The sequence below is a fragment of the Rhinolophus sinicus genome, chromosome 1 (assembly GCF_057876585.1).
Source record: "Rhinolophus sinicus isolate RSI-liver-muscle chromosome 1, RSI-T2T, whole genome shotgun sequence".
NCBI lineage: Eukaryota > Metazoa > Chordata > Mammalia > Chiroptera > Rhinolophidae > Rhinolophus > Rhinolophus sinicus.
This window is the reverse complement of record NC_142501.1, coordinates 150,157,550-150,183,987: the sequence shown is the minus strand read 5'-3', so window position 1 is coordinate 150,183,987 and position 26,438 is coordinate 150,157,550. Positions and strand designations below refer to the sequence as shown.

At 31.8% G+C, this 26,438-nt stretch overlaps 1 protein-coding gene across 30 annotated transcripts in view; it reads right to left on the bottom strand.

The window, feature by feature from the left end:
- Positions 1-340: 340 nt before the first annotated feature.
- The window catches only part of ADGRL3 (adhesion G protein-coupled receptor L3), a 756,105-nt gene continuing 730,007 nt past the window's right edge, over positions 341-26,438 (bottom strand). For 10 of the 30 annotated variants that reach the window (XM_088791127.1, XM_019743744.3, XM_088791134.1 and 7 more), the window contains 3 exons: positions 15,985-16,113; positions 10,522-10,539; positions 341-8,612 (listed from right to left, as the gene is read on the bottom strand). In XM_088791127.1, coding sequence (XP_088647253.1) covers positions 7,813-8,612; positions 10,522-10,539; positions 15,985-16,113 — 947 coding nt within the window. In that variant the 3' untranslated portion in view covers positions 341-7,812. Of the gene's footprint in view, positions 8,613-10,487; positions 10,540-15,984; positions 16,114-26,438 lie in introns of all 30 variants that reach the window. The other 20 variants (XM_088791144.1, XM_088791150.1, XM_088791147.1 and 17 more) reach the window with 5 other exon arrangements.

Below are 26,438 nucleotides of genomic sequence, written 5' to 3'. Positions count from 1 at the left end.
TGAGATAAGGAGAAATAAGATCAGGCAGCAGATAGATTACATTTGACTATATCTCATTACTGACAAATTTTAAGGGCAAACAGTAAGTTGTTAATTTAACTTTCTATCTTCCTGGAAAAAAACAAATAGCTTTATAAACACCAGTTCTCTGAAAACATAAAGGAAAGTAAAAAAAAAGCCTCTTATTTTATTTCCAATGTGTGAAGAGTAGGGTAACAGGGTTTGGGGATAGTAAGGACATATATTAGGAGTCCATATTTCAATTATTGTCCTGCAGTTTGAAATACTGTCCCAAAACCAAAGTTTTGGTACTACCATACAATAACAGTGACTACATCACTTATTGTTCACTGACATTTTTTATTGAGGTTTGTAGCTCATGATTTTACATGTGATTGTACAGAGCATTTAAGGGGGACAAAAGGTTGGAAGGTTGTACAAGGGAAAAAATCCAGTAGATTGAAATCTGGTAGGTGTATATAATAAGATTAATGCCATGTGTAAATATATGAGAATGGTAAGAGACCAAATCCTGCAATAGCTATATTCTTGTTTCTAAAATCTGATTTCCCTTATCAATGAGAAATGACTTAATTAGCTGTTCATTTTTAAAATACACTATCATTTTTTAAAAGATAATCTTGAATTAGATTTAATGCTTGGCAAGTGGGAAAACAGTATGAAAAACTTTTCCAAATCATCCTTCTACTTTCCAATGCATTTACAGAAGCCAAATGAAGGGAAATCAAGCTCTGCAATTCCCAATTTTATAGTTCCTAGGCAAAGGTCAGTGTTAGAATGTACAAAAAGGACTTACTTATAAATGAACACATTCTGATTGTCCACAGTTGTTTCAAGACAAATCATCTTTTATTACTTAGGATGGTAAAGGAAATCTTTATTCTTAAATGAGGCATGAAAACCAACTTTAAATGATTTTTCCTCATCTTTCTTGATTCATAATGTCATTCAAAACACAAGTCATTGTAACAACTTGAAATTCACGGCATTAAAGAAAGGCTGTAGAAGACTAGGCAGTGGTCAGCGTAAGAGGACACTCTTGTCGTCACTGTATTCTGAGCTCCATCCCCAAAGACCTTGAACCTACTGTTAAAGACTTGATGTCTTTCATGAATTTTGCCAAACACTTTTTGAGGTCAACCAAGACATTTCATTTTGAAGCCATAGTCATGTTGCCAGTTTTACCTTCAGAAGAATCGGAGGAATTCTTAACCTTTAAAAAGCTACTTTAAGTAGCTTTAAAACATGTTTTACTGGATTTTAAACATATTTCCTTGCCAATGTAGTGTGAAATTCTGCAGTCTTGGGCCATTGAAGCAAACTTAAAACTTTTTAAAATTTACAATCCTCCAATATTGTACTAACTGTAAATCTTTAATAACCTCTCCCTTAGATCACATAGTGGAACATCTTATTTTAAAATTATTCATTGTGAATGATGTTTATCTAAATTAGATCCTTAGAAGTTGGCTTTACTTTCCTCGTCTTTCAAGCTCTTTCCTTTGGCGTTTTAGAATGAAAAAGCATTGGAAATACTTGTAGACACATTTTGATTATGGCGTACTCTGATAACACATAATGTGGACAACTGTCTGCAGAATTTTATAAATTGACTACAATAATTGAAGAGAGAGGACTTCAGAGTAATGTTTTCAGCAGGTCAATTATTTGTTCAGTCTCAAAGTAATATTCATATATAATGAGTTATCTGGTAATATGAATATTGCTGTTGGTTATGAATTATTTTGCACAATGTACATAATTCCAAGTTAATATTAATTTAATGTTTATTAGAAAGATTCGTAATAAAGTTCTAAAAGGTACAAAGCTACTAGTAGCATTAACTGTGTTGGCATACAAGAGAGTAAGCAGATTAGAGAGTGAAAGTGAATCGAGGCAAAAATACTTGTATTTAAGAAACATTTATAAAATATTCACGTTTCCTTAGGAGAGGGTGTAGCTAGACAAGAAATATGTATAGTGTTAAAAGTCTTTAGTGTTTCCTGTGGCATGAGTAGGATAAAATTATAATATGGTAAACTCTATTTTTTTCATTAATAGTATTTGGTACAGTGTTTAAGACTTTTATAACTCTAAATGATTTCATTATTATTTCCTGGAAAATTTTTCTCTGTAACTCTAATTTAGGTCCTGCTACGTCACTGTAAATTTGCCAACTTGGTTCTCTTCTTCTGTTCAAAAAGATTTGATTATCCCAACAGAAGTTTTTTTCTTGTATAGTCTTCCTTGACTTCTTCATATAAATTAAAGTTCTCCTTTCACATGCCTTCTTAAAAATCATAGTTTGCATTCACCTTTGAAATACTCTGAGACATAAATTAAATGAGAAAAAAAATCCGTGATATAGTATATTGAGAGAAGGAAACATCAAAACATAGCTGAAATCAAGACATTTAAATAATAACTTAAAGGTCTTAGATGTTTAGGAAATGCTGACTTTTAATTTTTTTTTTAAAAAGAGGAACTAGTAATAACTTTATTTCAAATATGCAAAACCATAATAACTACCCATTTTATTGCAGAAATCATAAAGTTTGCAATATTGTAAATAAGCTATTTCCTCTGCAAGCTGTAAATAAAAGGAATCAGAGTATGCAAGTATATGTACAGGTGAAGGTGAAAGGTTGATTTCCTTTTTAAAGCAAAGAGGAAGTAATCAAGTTAATTAGTAAATAGAAAAGATTCCTTTTATGGTCTAAGCAGGAAAGAAGCAGCTACCAACACTTTTTCATTTCTACTAGTTTAGAAATTTAAAAAAAAATAGATATTTAGCAATGTTTTCAGATAGTTTAAGGACATATTTGCTTATTACAAAATTAAATTTATAGTTGGGATCCACTGAATGTATTTTATGAGCTCAAAGAAACTTCTCATGTAGAATTATTTTGCACAAAAATACTTCCCTAAGCTACTTTGCAATGTTGCTGCTTCACTCTTGTGCTTCCATGTTTCTAAGTAATTTATGGATGTGTAGAAATCTAACAAGATATATTTAAAGTATCACTTAGGAATGCATAGTAATTATGTGGTAAGTTATAGTTATGAATTATTAAACATGAACTAATTAAATCTTCCTATCTTGGTACTACTACAATATACTAAAGTCATACATACTGTTATTTTATCTCAAGTATTTTTGTTAGAGAAGAAAGGACATTCTTATCGGTATTTTCAGAATTGCGCAAAATCAAATTAGGGTTTGGATTCCTTCTCTCTCTCTCTAAATTTGAAGTGACATGCATAGTAGTTCTGTAGTATTTTTCTTTTTTTTTCCTTTTCTCCCCCCAGAAACATCCCAAGCAATGGCACTTTGGTACAGTGCTGATAGACAACTTCTAAAAACTAGTTATTCTTTCACTAATCAAACATGATTATTGACTAGTTTTGAGTTGATCTTTAGACAACCCAGAAAATATTTCGTTCTCTCCCGTTTGGTCTCTACATTATGCAGAAAATCAGCCTTTAAAGTTTTTAATGTCATTTTTTTAGTGCAAGCAAACCAGTCAATAGATTTGAACTTTTGTGGGGGAAAAAGCCTAAAATTATTGCCTACAATTAAGTCTACAGGTTCTTTGTAAATATTATTAATTCACTTACACTTTTATCTCCATTATCATGAAAAGTTTATCACACCGATTAATATTAAAAATTAAAAAAATACTAAATTTTAAAGATCTTTCATCAATATGTGAACATTTTTAGATTCACAGGGATTTTAAAAATAGAGATCATAAATTACATTTTAATTTAGAGTATTTGTGAATTTGTTTTGCAGAAAGTTAAGGGCATTTCCACCACCTACATTTGATTGATAAATTTTCCTGATTATTTTTGTTTCAGTATAATTTTTCTCATGCCAGTCTTTTTTGTTTTTATGATTATTTTAGCATAGCAATTTATTATTCAACTATAGTGGTTTTTTTTTTTTTTTTTTTTTTTTTAACTTTAATAGAGTGGAAATAAAGAAGGGTGCTCAAAAATTTAATCGGAAATTTAACCTGTTTCTTTTTCACAAATTTTAGATTTCTCCATAAATGTTATCAATTAGGACATGGCTAAGCAATATTCCTACAGTTTCTGAATTAACTAAACATGTGGTCTCTTAGCTAATGCCCTGATAAAGTACTATGTGAGATAGACTGCAAAGGGGAAAAAAAAAACAAAAAAATCAAGTGTAAAATGTTATAAAAATATTATTTTACCAGGAAATAATAATTTCTTTGTTTCATTGGCATAATTTTTACTTCCAGCTATCAGATAATGTGCTACGTATGTATAATGTATGTTTGTTGCAAATTTACTTCTTAATGGAAAACCATATAAACACATGAGAAATATGCAGATAAGTCGGTCATGAATGTCACAGAGTACTGAAAATATCCTCAACCAAAAGTGATAGTTAAAACAAGGAAATTAAAAAAAAAAATTAATTTATCCATAGCTACACATGAAAATGCATGTAACAAAAAAAAAAAAAAAAAAAAAAAAATAGAATAATAAGATTCCAGTTTAGGAATTCAAGACCTGCTAGTGTAGAGAGGACATGTTAGAGAGGACACACATTTCTATTGAAATGTATACAGATAGTTCTTTTATCCACTGTTTTCTTTTCATTATAGTCACATAAAACTTGGGGGAACAATTTCTTCCTGTGAAAGTCTTTGGGAGCTTTAGGTTCTCTGAAAGCACAGCAGTTATGATGTATGCAAGATCAAAAATCTCACCCTTTCATCTTGATGTAAGAGCTTGGTAGTAACTGACAGTACTGAATGGCCTTCTGTACCAGTTTATGTATTCAAATGATGTTCTTCAACTTGGTCTGTGGATAGCTGGGAGGCTACCTGCTTCAAATTTCCATATAATAAAACACAAAAGATAATGGGCAGGGCGGTAGCAAACATCAAAAATGAGAATTGGCAGCATCAGCAAGCTGAAGTGAGGCAGTTTCCCCATTGTTCTGTGAAACTAGCTTCTTGTTGACAGAGTTGCTCTCATAAAGATTACTGTTGGATTGGCAAAACAAACATAAGTGCTCATAATCCAGAGACCATTTTCCTGTTTCTGAAGTTACCTTCAACAAGTCTAAAAAATGGACTTTCATTACCAAATGTATTCTATGTACCAGATAGGCTAACCACATTTCAGGTGCTACTATTGCCATAGAGTGGTGTGAGAAAACCTAATAACGGTTAAAGCTGTGGTTCTCCTCCAATTTAAAGAAAATCTGTAGACCTGAAAAATATTCATGTTAAATGACTAAAAAGGAATGATTCATAAGATATTTTGAGGTGATGTAAAGATTATGGTGTACTCTGACCCACCACAGAATGTTTCCTTTTGTCATATATTTTAAAACTGTATTTATAGATGACTGGTTATTTTCCATACTACTCCTCACATTAATTTAAGAAACTAATTTATAGGTGGATAGTGTTTAGATTTTTGGGAAATGAAAAGGAAAAAGAAAAATAAATCACCAAAATATAAAGAGAAATTGTAATTTGGCATATTCATTCTAACTTTGCCCTAGGAGGGGCTCTATATGTAGACACTGTGGTAAAGGTTCTTCTGCACTGGGAGATCCAGAAAGTTTATTTGAAAGGCCTTTTTCCCTCCCATTTTTTTCCTTATATAGAACAAGAAAAAATTAGCATTATAATGTCTTATACTATCTTTATGAAATGGATATTCTCTTTGCTGCTATTCTTGCAGCAATTTTGCCAATTGAGTAAATTTAAATTTCTAACATCGAAATGGAGCTTACAAAGGAGGGAAGAAAAAAATAATCCATATCCCCCCGCCCAAATTCAATATTTAAACATCTGATTGAATCTGGCTTTTATAATAAGCAAAGAGACTGCAGCCGGTTTATAAGCACATAATAACCTATATATAACCTGTTTGAAAGTAAGTTATGCATCTCATTTCCGCTAACAGAAACATGACCATCCTATTTTTCCAGTCCTTTGTCTGTAAAAGCTGTATAATTTTGTGCTTAGGTTATTCATTTAGGCAGATTGATTTCTTTTGCATGGCTCATTTGGGCCGTAGAGGATTTAGCAAAGTTTATATACTGCAAACAGATGGAAAGAAAGGCGAGAAAAATAAAAGAATAATTAACCGTATAGTACATACATCAATACAGTATCTACTAAATCTCAATCAGTTGTTTATTGGTTGGCAAACAAGTTTCACTTTTACAACAAATATTAGTAATGAGGTCATCCAACTTTGAGACCATACAAAATGGATCATAAATTTAAAAAAAAAAAAATGTATGTGCTGCTAATATACCTCTTGTATTCCTACATTACTTAAAATCTTGTCAAATAAATAAATTTTCCTGTTAATAAACAGAAGATTTTTTTTTAAAATCACTTCAAAATAACTTGACCTTTTGATTCTTATTATGAGAGAGTGAATTCCCTTTAAAAATTGGTAGTGCAGGTGCCCACTTGGGGATCAGACTGAGCATTCAGCACTTTAATGCCTATGGGATACCATTTTTTTTTTTTTTTCACATGCAGAAGCCCCACTAGTTCTATTGACACCTCTTGACTTCTAGAATCATAGCTACTGTCTTGGTGATGAATCAGTTGCCAAATATGCTTGCATTACAACAGATGTGCACTCTAAACATAAAAGTTTGTCCTGCTCTAACTTGCAAAAATGCTCCTGGAAATATTTTGACTGAATAAAGATATATAGTGTGGGAAGGAAGTCTAATTTTATTTATTTTATTTTTTGTAAAAAATAATTTGTTTGCATTACTAGAAAATGATTCTTATAAAGTGATAGTTTTATTTATTATTTATTTATTATTTATTTATTTATTTATTTTTTGCTAAGTGAATTTTTAAAGAAAATAGGAGCGAGAGAGAGAAAAAGAGAGCAAGAGAGAGAAAGAGAGAAGAGAGAAAAGGGGAAAAAGAAAATGAAGAAAGAAAGAAAACAAAGGAGAAAGGAAAGAAACTTTGCTCTCTTACTGGTAGACAAACTTGCAAGACCAGCACGAAAGAAAAAGAAAATTTCTCTTTTTTTTTTTTTCCACTACATTAACAGGACTTAAATTCTGGAGGAACAGAAAGCAGACTATATGTGCAATGCTAGTATCTGTACATTACATAGAAATTGTTCAATCTTTTTTCTGCCATTAGTTTTATCATCAGTTAATACAGCAACTCATAAAATATGCATTTAGCATATAATTCTAGAATTCCCCTCCATTTCATTATTAATTTTGTTCTATTTTGTATACCACAACTATTCCTGCTGTGGTGAATTCAGGTTGTGAGTGACTAAAAACCACTATGTGATACAGTTTTGCTTTGCTTTTATGTTTGTTTGAGCAGCACTCCAATCTAGATGCAGCATTGTTACTAATGTCAAACTGTTCTGGCCTTTCAAAAAACAGGTCCTTGGAATTATAGTAACAAAGCATCAGAGATGTTAGAACAAACACAACATAACTCAACAAGGCCACAATGAGCGCCATTTTCTTCATATCTCGTTCATTAACATAATGAAGTCTCCATCTGAGGGGGGAAAGGACAGGAAAAGATAGGACACAGGGGACTTTCAGCAGTTATCTTTCTCCCCTGGGCTGACCTAAAAATCCCAGTTTAAAAAAAAAAAAAAAAGTCTGAGAGTTTGTTGTTCAAGAACAGCATAAAGATTTAGGAGTACACACATTATTACCACTGCTTATAGCAACTCAGAACAGTCAACCAGGTGTTAGCAGTTTTGTTGGTTTACATTTCTCTGTGTCTTCTATAGACTAGTGACCAAATGAGCAGGTCCTTTTGCATTTCCCTCTGGAGGGGTCCCTTCTTTGTTTGGAGGAACTATAAATCCATCACTGCTCCCACGACCTAGCTGGTAGTAGGTGTGCAGCTGATGGACGTGGTTTCTGGAGCCTAGGTTTGGCATGCTTTTGTAGTAAACATCTTCCGCATCACCACATTTGGTCGGTGGGGGTTCGGTCTGGGTGCTGGTGGTAACACTCTCTGCGGCAGGCACACCAGCCAGGGCTGGCATGCTGGTGTAGAGAGAGTCCCTATGGGGTGACTGAAGATCTTCTGTGTGCTCGTTGGTTAGCAAAGGGAAAAAGCTCTCACTGTGGTCTTGGGGGATCCGCCGTCTGGTGTAATGGTGTGGCTGGTGGTTGTCTGTGGAGTAAACTCTCGGGGGCAGCAAAGGAGCATCCGATTCCTCATGAATGAGTTCCAGGCCCAAACTCTCCTCGTGGTTAAAGGAAGTGGCATCGTCCAGGACAATGGCGTCATCTTCACTCCCACTGCCAAGGTTATTCACCAGCTTGTTCATCAGATTTCTGTTCTGTTCGCTGGAGCGCTCGTGGTTGTTCAGGTAGGAAGGTATATAGTTGGAAGTGAGTTCCTTCAGAATCTTTTTCTCTAGGGCGGTCTCATTATGGTTATAGCCACGGTCTATGATTTGCACACAGTTGCTCAGGTATTCTCCACTGGCAATGCTGTAACTATTGCCATGGTTACCATTCAGTGGTAGAGTATCCATGACACTTGTATCCCTGGCATTGTTCAGAAGCCCCTCTGAAAAAGATTACAAAACACTATGACATTTATATCCAATTGGCCATAGGACACATACACAAGCACAAAAGCAAAAACAAGACTATGAAGTATGTATAAATTGCTAGCATTTTAAGTGTACAATATTTGGAAACAAAAAACACTATTGAATCTCTATCTCTATATATGCTTGGACAATTGACAGAAATCTTATAAATGAAAAAGTATTCAAAATAAATCTTAAAAAGAAAAAAAGAAAAACTATGAATTTGCAATTTCCACACAAACATTGCCTAAAATTATTTGAAACCTATTTGGTTAGAACTCAGAAAAAATAACACAAAATTGTGGTATAATCATTCATAGCTTTCAATTTATACACATCAAAGTCAATTTAATAATTAATTACCTTATAATTTTACATGTTGTCTTAACACTGAAATAGGTATAATATTAACATAATTCATGTGTGGTACTTTGAATATACTGGTCAAACTAAAAGAATCAAGGAGTTTCTAATAATTTGATATATAATTTTATAACATTAAAAATAATCTCTACACAAAAAAACCACAAAAGGATTATGTTAAATTTGCCAGAATGATGTAGTCATGATATAATGCTTAGTCAAATAAATGGCACTTCAAATAAACTGCACATAGGAACTTTCAAAACAAAAACATTTGGATTTATTTTCTATTTTTTTTTCTGGTATAAGCACTTTGGTTACTAATATATTAACGCATTAGTAATTGTTTAGGGCCATTAGATAATATTACAAAAGAATGTGTAAAGACTTAGGCGTCTGATTCCTAAAAACATAGTGTGAGCATTAAAGATTCCATTTCATAATGATTGATGACTTTGTATGCATGTTAAAGTTTGAGTTTTAAAGAGGTTAAATATTATATTCTGGGAAGAAGCAGCTGCAGTGAAATAAATTTGACCACATGTTTTTTCAAGGCTTTTGTATTTTCTTCAATGAACAGAAATCCAAGAATCTATAATAGTTCCATAAATCACTTCAAATGCAACCACAAAAGAAAATAAAACACAAACATTTAACCAATACTGGTAAATAAGAAAAGGTATTTCTTTACAGAGCAATTAATTGAACAATTCTATTAAACTTCTCAATACACTGTTAACTTGTGAAAATACAGCATTCATTCTATATCTGTGATGCAATTATATTTAACAAAATTGAACTAGTTCTTTGCTGGTTTAAATAAAGTGTCCCAAATGTGCCAATTTTTATATGGACTTCTGATGAATACTCTGTATTCAAGTAACATGGTTTTCAAAAAACAGCAACACATAAAATCCATTAAAAAGCAGCGATCACAGACATAGGGTGAAGCGATTTATTTTCATGTCATAAGATATTTTGTAGACAAATCCACAATGTTAAGAAAAAAAACAGTAAATGCTTTTTAAAGGGCCATATGTGATGGGTGATTGCTGCTGCAGAGGCTGCTATGGTATGCTTGATGGTTATGGTTGAGTAACTGATGCATTGAAACGTGTTTGTTTCTGTTGTCAATGCATTAGATATGGTTTGAAAACAGCCATAGTAAAATAAAGTGGGCATGTTGCATGAGACATACATTTGTATGACGGAATGTATTAATAAAAATTAAAAGATTATGAATTAGCAAAAATAAATGCTTAATTTAAAAACAATTTAACTCACACAAACATTACATGAGACTTAACAACTATGTTGATTATGTGACACGATAAAAGAATCAGACAACAAAAGCGTCTAATCTCTATTAACATATACTTATATAAGTCAATTCATAGGTTCTTTCGTTTTTAAATTGTGAGATGAACTGTTTTTAATAACTACATCATCTATATGTGATGCAATAAAAGTGAACTAAAAAAAATTACATTTGATATGCAATGTTTAGCTTTACTCCCATACTTGTCTCTCTGTAGGGCTCTAAACGACAGCATGAAGAAAAGGAAAGAAAAAACAACAAGTAAGCTTACAGCGACAGTAGAAGAAACATGAGTAAAAAGCAAATTGATGATATGCAGAAAAAAGAGTCAAAGGAAATAATTTCCACTGCCCCAAAATTCATGAGTCTGTGTTACATGGTTTATCATAATTAAAAATACTAAAATGTTAGTCAGAAAATAAGAAACCCCCCTTAACACATGCTAATAAAATGAGTATTTAATAAGCATTTGTACAGTTTGTAAATTTCAAAGAAATATACATTTTTTTACAATTAAGATTATCACACCAAATAAGAATAAAAATTTGAGAGCAAGCCATGACTATTTTCACAACTATATTTTAATATTATATATGTGTGTTTTAGAGAATACCTGCTTCTAAGGAATGCTGTTAACTTTAATTTTTTCAGTAAAATTGTAAATAAAGTCTTTATCATATATATATATATATATATATATATATATATATATATATATATATATACAGAGAAAAATACAGTTGAAGGTTTTCACAATTGTGCTTTTTTCCTTTATGTATCTTCTTTCCATGTACAATGGTTATTTTCCCCCCACTGTACCTATACAAATGTTTCTTTTAATTGTGAATAATACTAATCAAGGCTGTCATTTCTGGAGATCATATTCAAAGTTGCAATACTATGGAAAAAGAAAAACATTAAATCCAATCATTATTCTGTATCAAGAAAATGCGAGGAGAAGAAAATACCACCATCAATATCAGGTTTTCTTCTGGATTGTTGCACAATCACATGCAATCAAACATTTTTAGAGTCAATCCTTCAAAAACAATCCTAGCAAAATTGTTTTTTAAAATAACTCATATTTAATCAGGTCAAAAGAACTACTCTTGCTGCTTTTGTTTACAGGAGGGTTAAATCATCACAAAATAAAAACCAGTGACGTCACTAGGCTAGATCATTTAAAGTGATTCCAATTTGTTATAATTTAAGCTGTGTTACAGAGATGTGATGTTTGTACTTTAAATGTTGATTTGCTTCTCATCAAAAGACCACTGATATTTCAAATTGCAGATAAAATTTCTTTTAAATTTTCGAAATAGCTTTAGAAGAAGAACTGGAGATAAAGAGACAAACCAATAGAGCAACAGATGGAAATCATTTGTAGGTTCATTATGGCTCCCTCCTTAAATGACAGGATTTTAGAACTGGTAAAGCACATGGGAGGTAACTGAAGTTCAATTCCTGCTTTTCACAGGTGAGGAAACTGCAGCCAAGAGAGTCAGAGCCTTATCTAACACCACCCTGATATTAGTGGCAGAACTGGGATCAGAAAGGGAATCTTCTGGATTTCCTCTGTGTACTACTATCTATCTCTTTCTCTTCACATCTGCATTTAGGGTTTGAAAGCTGTAACAGAATATTTACTTATGTATATTATAATACAACCTTGTAGTCTTACCAACTATAATGTATTCTTCACTAAATCCCATCCTAATGATATATGTCTTTCTTTAAAGATTTAGAAGTCAGTTAAATTACTTTAAAATGTAAATTATTTTACAAAATCATGACTTCCTCTCTATATTATATTTTGTTGACAGGTTTATCTATAATGAAATTGATCTTACAAAAACTGAATTCTCCAATACTGACAAGAAGACAATGGTCCAGATATACTATGCGTGATGTTTAAATATTTGCAAAATGTGAATGCAATATAATAAAAATATATTATCCATCTTTATTTTAACTCTATCAGCTTCAGTAACACTATAAATACATATTTACATATTTTTAAACATAAATATTACAAACAAAAATGGATACTTTAAATTAGAATGCTTCTTTACTTGGATGGTATTGGTGCAACTGAATTAGAGGACCCATAGAACAGAACCAAGTGGTAATTCAACATAAACCACCCAGTACATACTGAACCACCTATATTTCATATAACATTTCACCTTGCCAGTAAGACTATACGTGCATTCATCTGAAAGCATAAGATTAGCAGCAATATGACAAAAACCAAGATTTATTTTGGGTCAATGGTGAAAAGAATTATTTTAAGCACTACCATAGTTTCTCAACATCTTAAAAATATTAAAACACCAAATAGCTGAACAATTATACTTCTGAGTGAAAAATATTAATAAAATTTACTTTTGTTTTTAAGAAAACTCAGTAGAATTTATTTAATTTACTGGCACAAATGACATATATATTTGAAGAATCTTTTGTGCATTCATTGATAATCTTAACAGCAATATCCAGTAATAGATTCCATGGAAATAAAACTTAGAATCTGTATGGTGTTATTTTAAATTTGGCATCATGGAAATTTCAATTTGATAATATTTGCAGAACTGGTTCATCCTTAGAAAAGTCCCCTAATTTAGGGTACCAGTAAAAATAAAACAAGAAGGCAGATACCGAATTAGGAAAAATATATAACAATAATTGTTAATTTTTTCATTATGTAAGACATTGGAAATTATATCTGAATCAAAAAAGCTAAACAAAATATGATCTAAATTTATTACTTGTTTTAAAGCAATTTCCAACAACATTTTGTATAAGGTGAATAAAGTAGAATAGATTTAGTTTTCAGATATGGTGTAAATCTTTGTTTAACATAATTCAAAACTTAGTAATATGTCAGCACACTTTAAACTGTTTTGATGACCCAATTATCTGTCACATAGCCTAGTTAAAAAAAACAAAACAAAACAAAAAAACAGCATAAGCTCTGCTAAACTGTTCTGCCAAAGCACATCTGGTGCATTGAGTAACGGACACTTGATTGAGTGCTACAATGAAATAGGGACAGTGACAAATGAATGACAATTAAAGGGAGGGGGCAACCATGAAGAAGGACCTAGAAACAAACTATCTCATATTGATGGCACTGAGGTTGTTTCACTAGGGAAATAGAGGACTAAAAGAGACAGGTTAGCTGCTTTCAAGTATTTAAAGGATTGGCAAAGAGAGCAGAATGCTTTACTCTCTGCTCTGGATGGTAAACCTAAGCATCATGGCCACAGGCAAATTTCAGCTCAGTGGAAGGAAAAAAAATATATACACCAAATGGAACATTTCCTTAATTGAGTACTGTTGACCCTTGAACAACATGGGTTTGAACTGTGCAGGTCCACTTACTTAAATGCGGATATTTTTCAATAAATACTGTAAATGTACTGTCCTTTCTTATGATTTTCTTAACACTTTCTTTAGCTTACTTTATTATAAGACTACAGTATATTATACATATACTAAATATGCGTTACCTGACTGTTTCTTATTGGTAACGCTTCTTGTCAACACTAGGCTATTACCGTGTTTTCCCCAAAATAAAACCGGGTCTTATATTAAGGTTTGCTCCAAAAGATTCATTAGGGCTTATGTTCAGGAGATGTCATCCTGAAAAATCATGCTAGGGCTTATTTTCCGGTTAGGCGGACAATCAGCTCTAATGCGTCTTTTGAAGCAAAAATTAATATAAGACCCGGCATTATATTATATTGTATTGTATTATATTATTATTATATTATATGTATAAGCCCTGGTATTATATTTATTATATTATATTATATGTATTATATATATATTATATATATATTATTATATTATACCTGGTCTTACATCATATTATATTATATAAGATCCAGTCTTAAAGTAAAATAGTACCGGGTCTTATATTAATTTTTGCTCTGAAAGACGCATTAGAGCTGATTGTCCCGCTAGGTCTTATTTTCGAGGAAACACGGTATTAGTTTGGTGCAAAAGTAATTGTGGTTTAAAAGGTTAAAAACAATTGTGAAAACCGCAATTACTTTTGCACCAACCTAATAATTAAGTTTTTTGGAGCTCAAAAGTTATATGCAGATTTGGACTGCATACAGGTTGGCACCCTCACCCCTTGGTGTTTAAGAGTCAACTGTATATGAAGTCTTGAGGTGGGAAGGGTCCCATTAGAGGTAACACTTAAGCATAAACTGACAGAACATCAGCACTCTAGTAAAGAAGACCCAATGAGCTCTGTTCCTTCTTCTGATTCTAAAAGTCTATGACTCTAAGATATGTGTGCTTTAAGAAAGCTGATAAAATGTTAAGGTTTCCTTAGTTATTTCATCCTATTGACAAACAACTTGACTGTATTCCTAAAGTCACTTCTGAATTATTGAATTTGGTATTTAGAAATAACTGAAAATCATCCTTTGCATTTGGCAGTGTCACCTGGGAAACTCAGATGGTTTTAGACACCCAGTGGCCATGTTGTAACCAACATGCTTGTCTGGAATGGGCATTCACACCAAATTTTATGCACTAAAACCACTGATTGTTTACCTAGGACTGGGAAGGAAAACACACACACACACACACACACACACACACACACACACACACACACACAAAGATTCTCATTGAGAATAACAGAAATTTTGATTGCCTGGAAAAATGAAATACAGCTAATCTATCACATCAGATTTAAATAAATCTTGGAAGTCTTTTTGTTGTAGTGAAGTTTCTTTCAAATATAATTTTAAATAAGTAGATCACTGACTAGGATTTTTCTTTTATAAAACTTATTTGAATGGTTTTTCCTGTGGTCTGTTTACATATGATTTAGATATTTTAAATTTCTTGTCCCCTAATAAAATTTTATTCTTAGAAAAGGTAAAGCCATATCAAATGCTTACGCTGTAAGCATTTTAAAGAGATTTATGTTTATTTGTTTGTGAGACAATTAAAATTTTATACCACTTAAAGCTAGAGGATATAGAGAAACCATATTCAAAAGCCTGTTTTTAACAGATAGACATGGTAGAAAAGGATTTTGTGAGCTTCCTGAACCAGCTCATAAGGGCAATGGCAAGCTAGGGGAGAACCTGATCTTTACTGTTAAGTTCACTAATCTTTCCTCCATGGCTTAGTTCAATGTAATTTTCTTTTCCCTGGAGTCAATCTAAATACTTTCATCAGCACTGATGCTTTGTGCCAGAGTGTGCTTTACAGTATAACCGAGTAAGATTATTTTCTATTAAATCTTATAACATTAAGACTATGGATCAAGTATTCCTTTATCTTACTTACCTTAGGCAAATATCTCATTTCTCAAAATAAATACATAGGTATTTAATATTGAGATTAAACAAGAAAAGGACTGACAAGCCACAAATACATTTTATAACATTACAAAGAAACACATATGGATGCATCAAGCATTTGTTTATCAGAAGGAAGGAACCCATTTCTTATGAAGGAAAAACCTAAGGAAAATGGAAAATAAAAGCACCAAGAGAAGTAGAAGGTGAAGGGAATCTGTGTGTCTGCTTCCAAAAGAAAGAAAAGGCAGGAGGAAGGAAAGAAAAATAGAATGTGGCCATAAAAGCTACATAAAATGGGACTCTCACTTGAAAAAATTAAGATAAACTCCAGCACACCTTGTGCGTTGTACATGCTGACAGAAGGGTTGTTACAGACCGCCGGTTCCCCAAGCAATGTATTATAGGGATTGTTAGTACCATGCGGACGAAGCAGAGCATTGCTTATAAGATGATTAGCCATGGCTCCTGGAGCAGCCCCATAGAAAGACAGAGAAAAAAAAAAAAGGTCAATCAGGCAAATGTGTTTGAAAAAAAGAAAGGAAACATTTAGAATGACAACAGTTGACATAGTCCTGATTACAGGCAGGCAGCTAATTAGACTCAAAAATATATCCCACTAAAGCACACGTTTCCAATAATGCACATATCCGTGTCAATGGGAAAGAAACAATTTACAATGTTGATTAGCCACATTTAGGGTGTTCTCTTTCCCAAAGTGTAAGCAAGAATATTTTCCCATGCTTGCTAAAAAAAAAAAAATTTTAAAGCAAAATACAGACTTTCATACAAAGAAAACACAAAACAAAAGCTGCAAAAAAAAAAAAAAAAATTGAAACAGAAAGAAAAGCTAAAATTAAACAAAACACCCCTCATTCACATAAACCATTGGGTTGTTTCCAATGAAAGAAAAAAGAATAAAAGGCAACATTTATGATAAAATACTCATTTGGAGAGCAGTTGTTGACACAACAGAAGAATTTGACATTCCTTAAAATTTTATGAAGAGGAATTCTTTAAATTGAAATAAATAAAGTATAATCACTCTTATTAGTACACCATAGTAAGCATACTAATTAGGTAAAGTTACAAATCTGATAAAGTGTCATATGGATATTATTTTAAAATACTATAAATAGAATATTAACTTCATGGCATCAAGCAATATATATAATTCCATTTTCCATTTTCCAACTGGTTGTTTGGACTTTGCAAAGAACACAGTTAAATTCTTTCATCTCTTGTGAACACATGTACTAAGTTTCTGACATACCATCAGTATAAGTTGCAACCTCCCACCCTCCAAAGTCCTTTAACCAAAAAGCAAAAAAATCAGAGAAACAGTTTTATAAAATATAATTAGGGCATGTATGAAAACTGATAAACAGAATGTGTATTTATGTTAGATGAAAAAGAAAGGAAAAATGACTGTAGGACTAGGTTGACCACACAGGTATATGTTTATTTAAACATATACATTCGAGAATAAAAATATAATCTATTGATGAGGAGAAAATATTTGCAAACAAATTTACAAATATTTGCAATCCAACAAAGGGGTAGCATCTGGAATACAGAAAGAACTCTCAAAAGTCAACAGTAAAAAAAAGATAAAACAACAAAAAAGCAATTCAATTAGAAATGGGCCAAAGGCATAAACAGACATTTCATGGAAGAGGATAAGGTGCCAAATAAACTCATGAAAAGAATCGCGATTAGCCATTAATGAAAAACAGATTAAAACCACAATGACATATCACTACACACTTCAAATAAAACTGATGACAATATTAAATGCTGGCAAGGATGAAGAGAAACTGGATCACTCATATTCTGCTAGTGGGAATGTAAAACAGTCCAACTACTCTGGACAATAGTTGGCAGTTTCTTATAAAACTAAATGTGCAACTACCATACCACCCCACAATTGTACTGTTGGACATTTATCCCAGAGAAATGGAAATTTATCTTCACACAAAAACTTGCACATGAAAGTTTATGGCAGCTTTATCTGTAATAGCCCATAATGAGAAACAGTCCAGATGTCCTTCCACTGGTGAAATGTTAAACAATCTGTGGTACACTTACATCATGGAATACGACTCAACAAGAAAAAGAAACAAATTATTGATGCACATAATAACCTAGATGAACCACTAGAGAATTATGCTGAGTAAAAAAGACAATCTCAAAGGTTATATACTGTATGATTCAGTTATATATGTAACAATATTGAAATGACAAAATTATAGAAATGGAAAACAGATTAGTAATTGCCAGGAACTAAAGATGGAAGGGGAAGGTAAGTGGGTATGGTCATAAAAGGGTAAAACACGGCATTCTCGTGGTGATGGAACTACTCTGTATCTTGACTATGGTGGTATATACACAAACTACCCTTGTGATAGAATTGCATAGAATGAAACACACATATACAAATACAATGAAATATAAGAAAAATTGAAATCTGAAGACTGATGGATTGTATCAACGTCAGTATCCTGGCTGTGATATGGTAGTACAGTTTTACATTATTGAGGGAAACAGGGTAAAAGGTATATAATCTCTGTATTATTTCATACAAATGCAAGTGAATCTCAATTACTTAAAAAAAAAGTAATGCACATTGAATGAACTAAACAAAAACAGTCACTTGTAGAAAGTGTTTTAAAAATAAAAAGGAAAAATATTGCCATGGTAATTTTAACTTTTTAAAAAATCACAACTCTATGCAATATAGTAAATTATCAGTCAGATAACAAATGTTTAACCTTAAAATTGAGAAGTGAACATCTCTTGATTTAAAGGACGATATAGCTTGTCAGATCTGTAGAGCTGGAGAGTTTCAGTTCTTTCAGGAAATCAGCCATGTGTTTACATGTTGCACACCTGGCAAAGAACTAGCATAGCACTAGCATAGAATTTTTTCACTGACTAAGTCCTTGATTAACATTTACTGAAGTTCTACAACATTTATATTTGAATGTTTTTACACAGTGCGATGGCAGATGGTCAATTTATCATATAATGTGTCTCTCAGAATATTATTTCCCATTGATGAATTAAACATATGGAAAATCAATAAGAAAAGCTAAAAATAGTTGGCTGTAGTGCTCTTCAGCTAAGAAATGGAATAGTGTAAACCTTAAATGTGTATATTGTTGATGTTACATAAATTTTAGATTAATTGTGAGAGACAGGATTTGGACACATGTAAATTTTATCTGCTACCTCTAGCCTTTTTTTTTTCCAAGTAAGAAGGAAAGTTAGTTTTCTAATATAAATAATTACTTTCTAAAACTACTCTTAAAAAGCATTTAAATAGAAAATGGAAGGTGTAAGCAACTTAAAATGAACTAGGATAAAAGCCTTCAAAACACAAAATCGCTCAAATTCTTTTCATTCCCTCACAGATCAAACTGGTAAAATCTTTATGGCTAGAATTTATATCTGCATTTCTACACATTTCCTTTCATTACTACACATTATTTAATTTAAACTAATTGGAAAACAAACAGTAGGCTGAGAAGATTGCATGCCACATTTTTTTCCTTGCTTCCTACAGTTTATAAAAGAAAATATTCCTTTGTTTTACATACCGTGTTTCCCTGAAAATAAGCCCTAGCATGATTTTTCAGGATGACATCCCCTGAACATAAGCCCTAATGCGTCTTTTGGAGCAAGAATTAATATAAGACCCGGTCTTATTTTCAGGGAAACATGGTGTGATGTAAAGGAAGATGCTCTGCTTAAAAGTTCTCATTACAGGAAATAAAATTTGCATGGTGGCGGAGGTTAATTAGATTCATTGTGATGATCTCGCACTATATACTGTTATATGCCTATTATACTTCAATAAAAATTAAAGAAAATAAAAAATGAATAAAAAATAAAATAATTTAATTTTTAGTAAGATGTTCTGTGCTTTAAAATAAGGAAAGAAGTTGGGAAGAAGCAAGTATAAGCAAGAATCAGGTGACTTGATATTTTGGTTTCTGTTTATCATTCAGTTTATGTAAAAAGCTAAGAATATAAAAACAAAAAAAAAAGTTTAATCAATCAGACCAAAATTGAGTTCCATAATAAAATTCTAGTGAAGCTATCAAAATTTTTATAGATAATCCATCCAGTGATAGCCTTCCTAGCATAAACTTCCTTTCAGTTTTTCTAAGTGTTCTTCTGATTTCTGAATGTACTTACTATAAAGCACTTTTATCAATGAAACTACTAATGTAGGAAGACTGAGTTTAAAAGTTCATTTTATTTATCATCATTTCCTGCTAAGGTGGCAGGGCCAGCAACAACAGTGGAAATGCTATAGGTATACAGCTGTGTGGGCTACATCAAACAATATTCAGTCTCAGCCACGTGGCTTTACTAGGGTGCCTCCTTAAACCCGGGTGCAATCCAAAATCAGTTAAAGATCTATAGCCATACTGAGTGACATATACAGTCGTAACTGGAGATCCACTTGCTGTTAAATGTAAAACCACATAGACATAGATAATAATTTAAAACTTAAAGACACATTTTTCTCTTTATCCTTGGTATTAAGGAACTTTTTCTGATAGAAAAAGAATCACTACTTACAGTAATTTGCTTTTCTAGTATCACTCACTTTTATATCTCATGCACCATTTGAAACCAATGAGATTATTGTCAGTGAAACTAACTTTAGTCCTGATAATGGAGAGTTACAGGAACCACAACAGAGTAGAATATGAAGTTTGATGATTAATATTTTGCAAAGAGTATAAAATTATGGATAAGCCCTATGAGTTTGCTAGTTTGAAAGAAGGCGGGATATGCCTGAGTAACCAACCAATTAATTCTCATTTGATTCACTTGGTGTAAGAAGTCAACCGTTTTTCATGCTTTTCTTGCACACTTAGGACTTGCAGTGACCTACAAAGGTCATTCTTCCTGTAGCCATCCCAAACAAGCACATTTTTCCTCGGAGTTTTTATCACATGGTTCCTATAGTCCCCACTCAAATTTAGGCATTTCAGTTATACTTTTTAAGGAGGCACTCATTGTGTTGAAAAAACCAGCTTGTTATCAATGCTAGATCTTTGACCTAAAATCTTGCAAAGAACCTGTCTTCCTTTGCCTTGTATGTGCAAAGTTATTACTGTGTTTTCTCTAGAACTGCACTGCATTTCACTTGTCTTTGCTGAAGTCTATTCTGTTTGCTTCTCGTTTCCTCCATTTGCTAAGGTCACTTTGAATTCTGATGCTGTGTTCCAAGGTTCTGTCCATTCTGTCTATTCCTCTTCTCTCCAGCTAACTTCTGATTTGTGAACACCCTTTCTAATAGCTGTGAAATTGCTAAAGACTTCCAAGATTCGTGTTTACAGACCATCTGTCACTGTTTTTCAGCTGAAAAGTTAAGCTTACTGGTTAGTCAGTTTGAAAGACACAAATAAGTTGATGTTGTGGGGAGAGAGGAAGAAAAGTTCCAACAATACATATGTGAAAAGAATGTTTATGTGCTAGTTTCTCTGGAATGTAAGCCCCAGGAAAAGGGAGTACATGGGGTTTTTTTCATTGCTCTATGCCAAGTGTCTAGAATAATAGTTCCTAGAGCTCAATATTTGCTTCACTAATGAAAAAAACTTATGTGAAATCTATGGTTTCTTGAAAATATAAAACCAAAACAGCCATTTTATCAACTATGAATAGTTTTATAATTTGAGTATATTTTTTGAGTGCCAACTGTCCAATTCCTAATGTGAGTTCTTTCTTTCTAACATTATACTAGGTGCTATGATATTGAAGCGTTTAAAGCAGAAATAAACACTCATACAATTATTTGGAAATACAAAATGCTATCTCAATACTAACTGCAGATAATAAGTGGTGGGAAAAAACCCCAGCACGACTTTCCATAACTCCAAATAAAACGCTCAAATTGGGTAAAGAAGCTGAAAGTGAAAAGCCCAAAGTGGCTATGTAAACGGCCTGGTTCCTTAATTAACTGACTCACTAAATCCTGGGTATAGTCTAGTCATACCTGCTTATTTGCTGTCAGAAACAAGGGTTAGCTCTTTAATTAAATCATGGAAAAGGAATTAACACTGAATTTCATTATATGTGAAACAAAGCTGTCAGTAGAAGATCAAGCACAAAATATTTATTTCTGGTGAATATACGATACAAAGCAAATAGGATTTTCATATTCTATGTTTTCCTGACAATTGTTTGAAAGTCAAACCCTGAAGCTACTGAAAAAGATTCAGTGTAAAATCATAGTCATTTTAAGAAGAATCTTTTTCCTTTTTCCTTTCTTTATATTTTACCTAAAGATAGAGACTGACATAAACATTTTTGAATGAGTAAAACTTGAATGGAATAATAGTGACTACACTCTTTCTGAATGTAGCATTTTACCAAGAAACTGTTATATGTCTTTCCGTAAGAAAATAAAATAGGTGTTTTGACATTGGGAGGCCCTTGAATGACAGCACAGTCTCCGGTAGTTCAGTGTGACACATGCAATTGATGACTGAAAAAAAAAAAAAAAAAACTAAGGCACCTAGGTGTGCTTTGAAATTATGAAGCAAAGAACAGATCTGAAAAAGGATGACAGTTGGATCCCACTTGAATCTATATTATATCATTCAGAAATGTAATTCAAACAACGTTTCTTCTTGACAGCAGGCTAACAAAAGTGTACTGAAAAGCTCTCAAAATAACTTGAATTGCCACTCTGCTTTGGCCCTCACACTTCATTAAAAAACACAAAAACAAAAACTTACATTCTTATTTGACCATATTGGATGAGCAAAGTTTTGTAATTCAAGATTTTGGTGATCTAATGATCATCAAATTAATACAAATTTTCTTTAATAGTTACATACCAATATGCCTCACATTTCAAATTCTTGTAATTTATAAATACATAGTATGGTAGATGTTCTCTTTTTCTCAATAAAGTAGTTTTAACCAGATAGTTATTTTCTTCCTCAATATACCTCATCCTCCCTTCCATTCTCTCATGGTGCTCTCTCCCTTGATTTGACATATTTTTTTCTTTTATGAAGTTATTTTCATTATATACATTGACTGATGTATGTAAATCAGACATATATAAAGCAGAATTACTATTGAGTGATGTGTCTGCTTTTGTCTTCACACCTTAATTTTGGTCCATAATGGAGACTTCATTTAGTACAATTAAATATAGGTTCACTAATGATGCTACTTTCTATAGAATTAGAATGCTAACTTCAGTGTAAGGCGAGGGATCTTTCACCGGGATATAGTATCTATGAAGTTGTGAAGCCATGAAAATTATATGTAAAATGCTTTAGGTATATGTTTGTGTGCTCAATTGCACACGCCTGCACTTCTTTCTGGTAAAAGAATCCCGTGGCTTTTTAAATCTTTTTCAAAGATTTAAGAAACTGGTATAAAGGGAAAAAAAGACCTAAGTCTCTTTCTTTAATGATAGAACTATAATGTAAAGAAGAAAACTGGGAAAAGTGAAGCAGAAGTACCCAAAATACAGTTTACATATATGAATATCATCTAATCAACTGCAATATAGCATTACAAAGAAAGGTTATATAATTCAGAATTTAGAGATGAATAAAGCTTTTAATTTATCTAATCTACTGTGTTTCCCCGAAAATAAGACCTAACTGTACAATCAGCTCTAATGCGTCTTTTGGAGGAAAACTTAATATAAGACCCAGTCTTATTTTACTACAATATAACACCGGGTCTATAATATAATATAATATAATATAATATAATATAATATAATATAATATAATATAATATAATATAATATAATATAATATAATATAATAAAATAAAATAAATATAATATAATACAATATAATATGTAATGCCGGGTCTTATATTAATTTTTGAGTGTCTTCACAGTTGCACTGTTGTGGCTGCCTCCATGTCCTGAATTGATTCAAAACGTTTTCCTTTCATGGTCATTTTGACTTTGGGGAAGAGCCAGAAGTCACACGGTGCCAGATCCGGAGAATAGGTGGATGAGGACACAACGTGATGTTTTTATTTGACAGAAATTGCCGTATACCAGAAGCAACATGAGACACGGAGTGTTGTCATGATGGAGGATGAAGTAAAGACATTCACGAAAGAGGACTTCCAGAATTGCTTCAGAAAGTGACAAGAACAATGGGATAAGTGTGTTCGAAGTATGAAGGAATATTTTGAGGGAGATTATCAGCAATGTGTTTTTTACTGTAATAGTTTTTTATTTATTTAAACATTCACTGAATCTTTTGACCACACCTCATAAATCAGTGATTTATCCAACATTTTTTAGCATTCTCTCCCAAAAATATGTTTCAACAATTTTTTTCTCAGGAGCCTTGTAGGAGTGCACTACTTTTTCCTCATTTGCTTTTCTGTAAGTTTTAATTATTTAATTTTCACATTCATGTAATAATTTATAAAACATAAATAAATAAAAATAAAACAGATAAAAAAGATTTCTGGAATGATGGAGAACTGATGAAATAGCCATTGCCTATTTTAAGAATTTGTTTCCTATTTTTTGCTTTTCTGTGTAACAAAACAATATCAACACACACATAATCTATAGAAAGACAGTGCAAGCAATGATTAGCTCAATTTTATAGGTTACTTTAAATATAGAGACAGCTATATAAATCAAGAAAAAGTTGTTCAAATAATAAAATTAACAATCTGCATGCTATATCTTAAAAGTAACAAAATAACTTTAAAAAACCACACAAACCATAATTTTATATTTTTATTCTTTGTATACAAACAATTACTAAAATTACAAAGTCTCAGGGAAGAAATATTTTATTGAAAGCCAAGAGCTCTTTCATTATGTTTTTTTTCTAAAGTCATAAAGAGCTGACATCTTGATTTATCACACTGTATACTTTTAATAGCCAACAAGTTTGCTATTAAAATTTAATCAACCTGCCTATTAAATTTCTTTTAAATGGTTCTGAGACACTTCAGTTTCTTTTCATAGCTAATTCATTCACTAGGAATCTATTAATATGGATTTCAATTACATGTTTTAGCCAGAGTACAGATTGGGTTATTGTTAATTCAATAAAAAATGCAATATTTTGAATGCAGAGGTGTTGCCTCTATTTTAATAAATAAATTCAGAGCTTTCAAGGTGTGAACCCTATAAATTGCTTTGTCCATCCCCCCTTGTTTTGCACTAATTGTCTTTTTGTATAGGCACATGGGTTTTTCTACAACAAATATTTAGAAGTCAAATTCCTGGGTCATACATTGTCTATATTTTCAACTACAACAGTGTCAAAATTCTGCCAAATATGTTTTTACCAATTCATACTTCCAGGAACAGTGTATATATTTCTCAAATTCTAGCTGGGACTTGGTATTTTCAGACCGACATTTTTGCCAATTTTATAAAGAGTATGAAATTGTTTTATATTACTGTTATACGTTGCATTTTCCTGATTACCAGAGAGATGGGATAATTTTTCATATGTTTACTGTCCACATGGTTTCCTGTTCTGTGAATTGCCTGTTCTTATTTTTTGCACACATATATTGTTATTGATTTTATTTATTTGTAGGCATTCTTTATACAATGTAAGCACTAACCTTTTTTTTTTTTAATTAGAATTTATTGGGGTGACAATGGTTAGAAAAGTTACATAGGTTTCAAGTGTACAGTTCTGTAATGCATCATCTATATATCACATTTTAAGCACTAACATTCTGTTTTTATATGTGTTATTCACTCTTTCTTCCATATCTCACCTGTTATGAGTACTGTTTAAATTTTGAGATAAGAACTTTATCTGTCTTTTTTAGATTATGAGTTTTGTTATTTTGTTTTTAAGATTTCTTTCTTTAACTAAATATAAAATATATTTTCTTCTAAAAGCTTTAAGTTATTTTTATATTATACATTATTATATTATATTATATATTTATTATATATTTTTATTGACATTAAATGCAATACAATTGTGTTGCAGATTAAAAAAATTGATTCCATTCAATATTCAGCATTGCTTTTTACATAATTAGCTGAAAGTAAAGATGTTCAGAGGTTTTAGGTTTTTTGACTGCTCAAGCTAACAGTGGTAGAATCGGAACTCAGGATTCTTAGTGAATCTCTGCTTCACAACTGAGGAAGTGGTTGGTCTGCAGTAGAAATGATGAACCTATACAACTCAATCATTCATCTCTAAAACATCTCTTGTGTCAAAGACATGTAATTTTATATGTTACTAACTTGGATATTTTGAATACACTAGCATAATACTCAACACAAAGGTAAAGGTAACAGACCCAAATTTGCTGAACTATAGGCAATACAGCAATCACAGTTATTTTTAGTAAGAATGTAGTATGTGGTCCATACAGTTAATCCCACAACCATATTTATCTGTAAATCACATGCTTTTTTGCTGAGTAAAACAAACCTCAGAACAAATGGACAGTATAACTATTTACCAATATAAAATAATTTACCAATGTAAAGAAAATATGACTTTTCATATAATTATCTGCCCTATATTTGCACACTTTCTTATATTGTGCAAATTATGTGAGTTTACATGCAGGCTGTCTATCCTGGCTAAAACTTGAATTTTAAATTTGGCACCTATATTTGAAAAAAAGTACATCTGAGAATAATAGGTATGAGTTAAAACAAAGTATCTATGAATAAAGATATCCTTGACCAAGTTCAGAGAAGGCTTATTCTATCATATAATCAACATCAGCTCTGTTCTGTTTAGACTGAAGCTGTTTCAGGCAACTTACGGTATATCGTTTCTCTT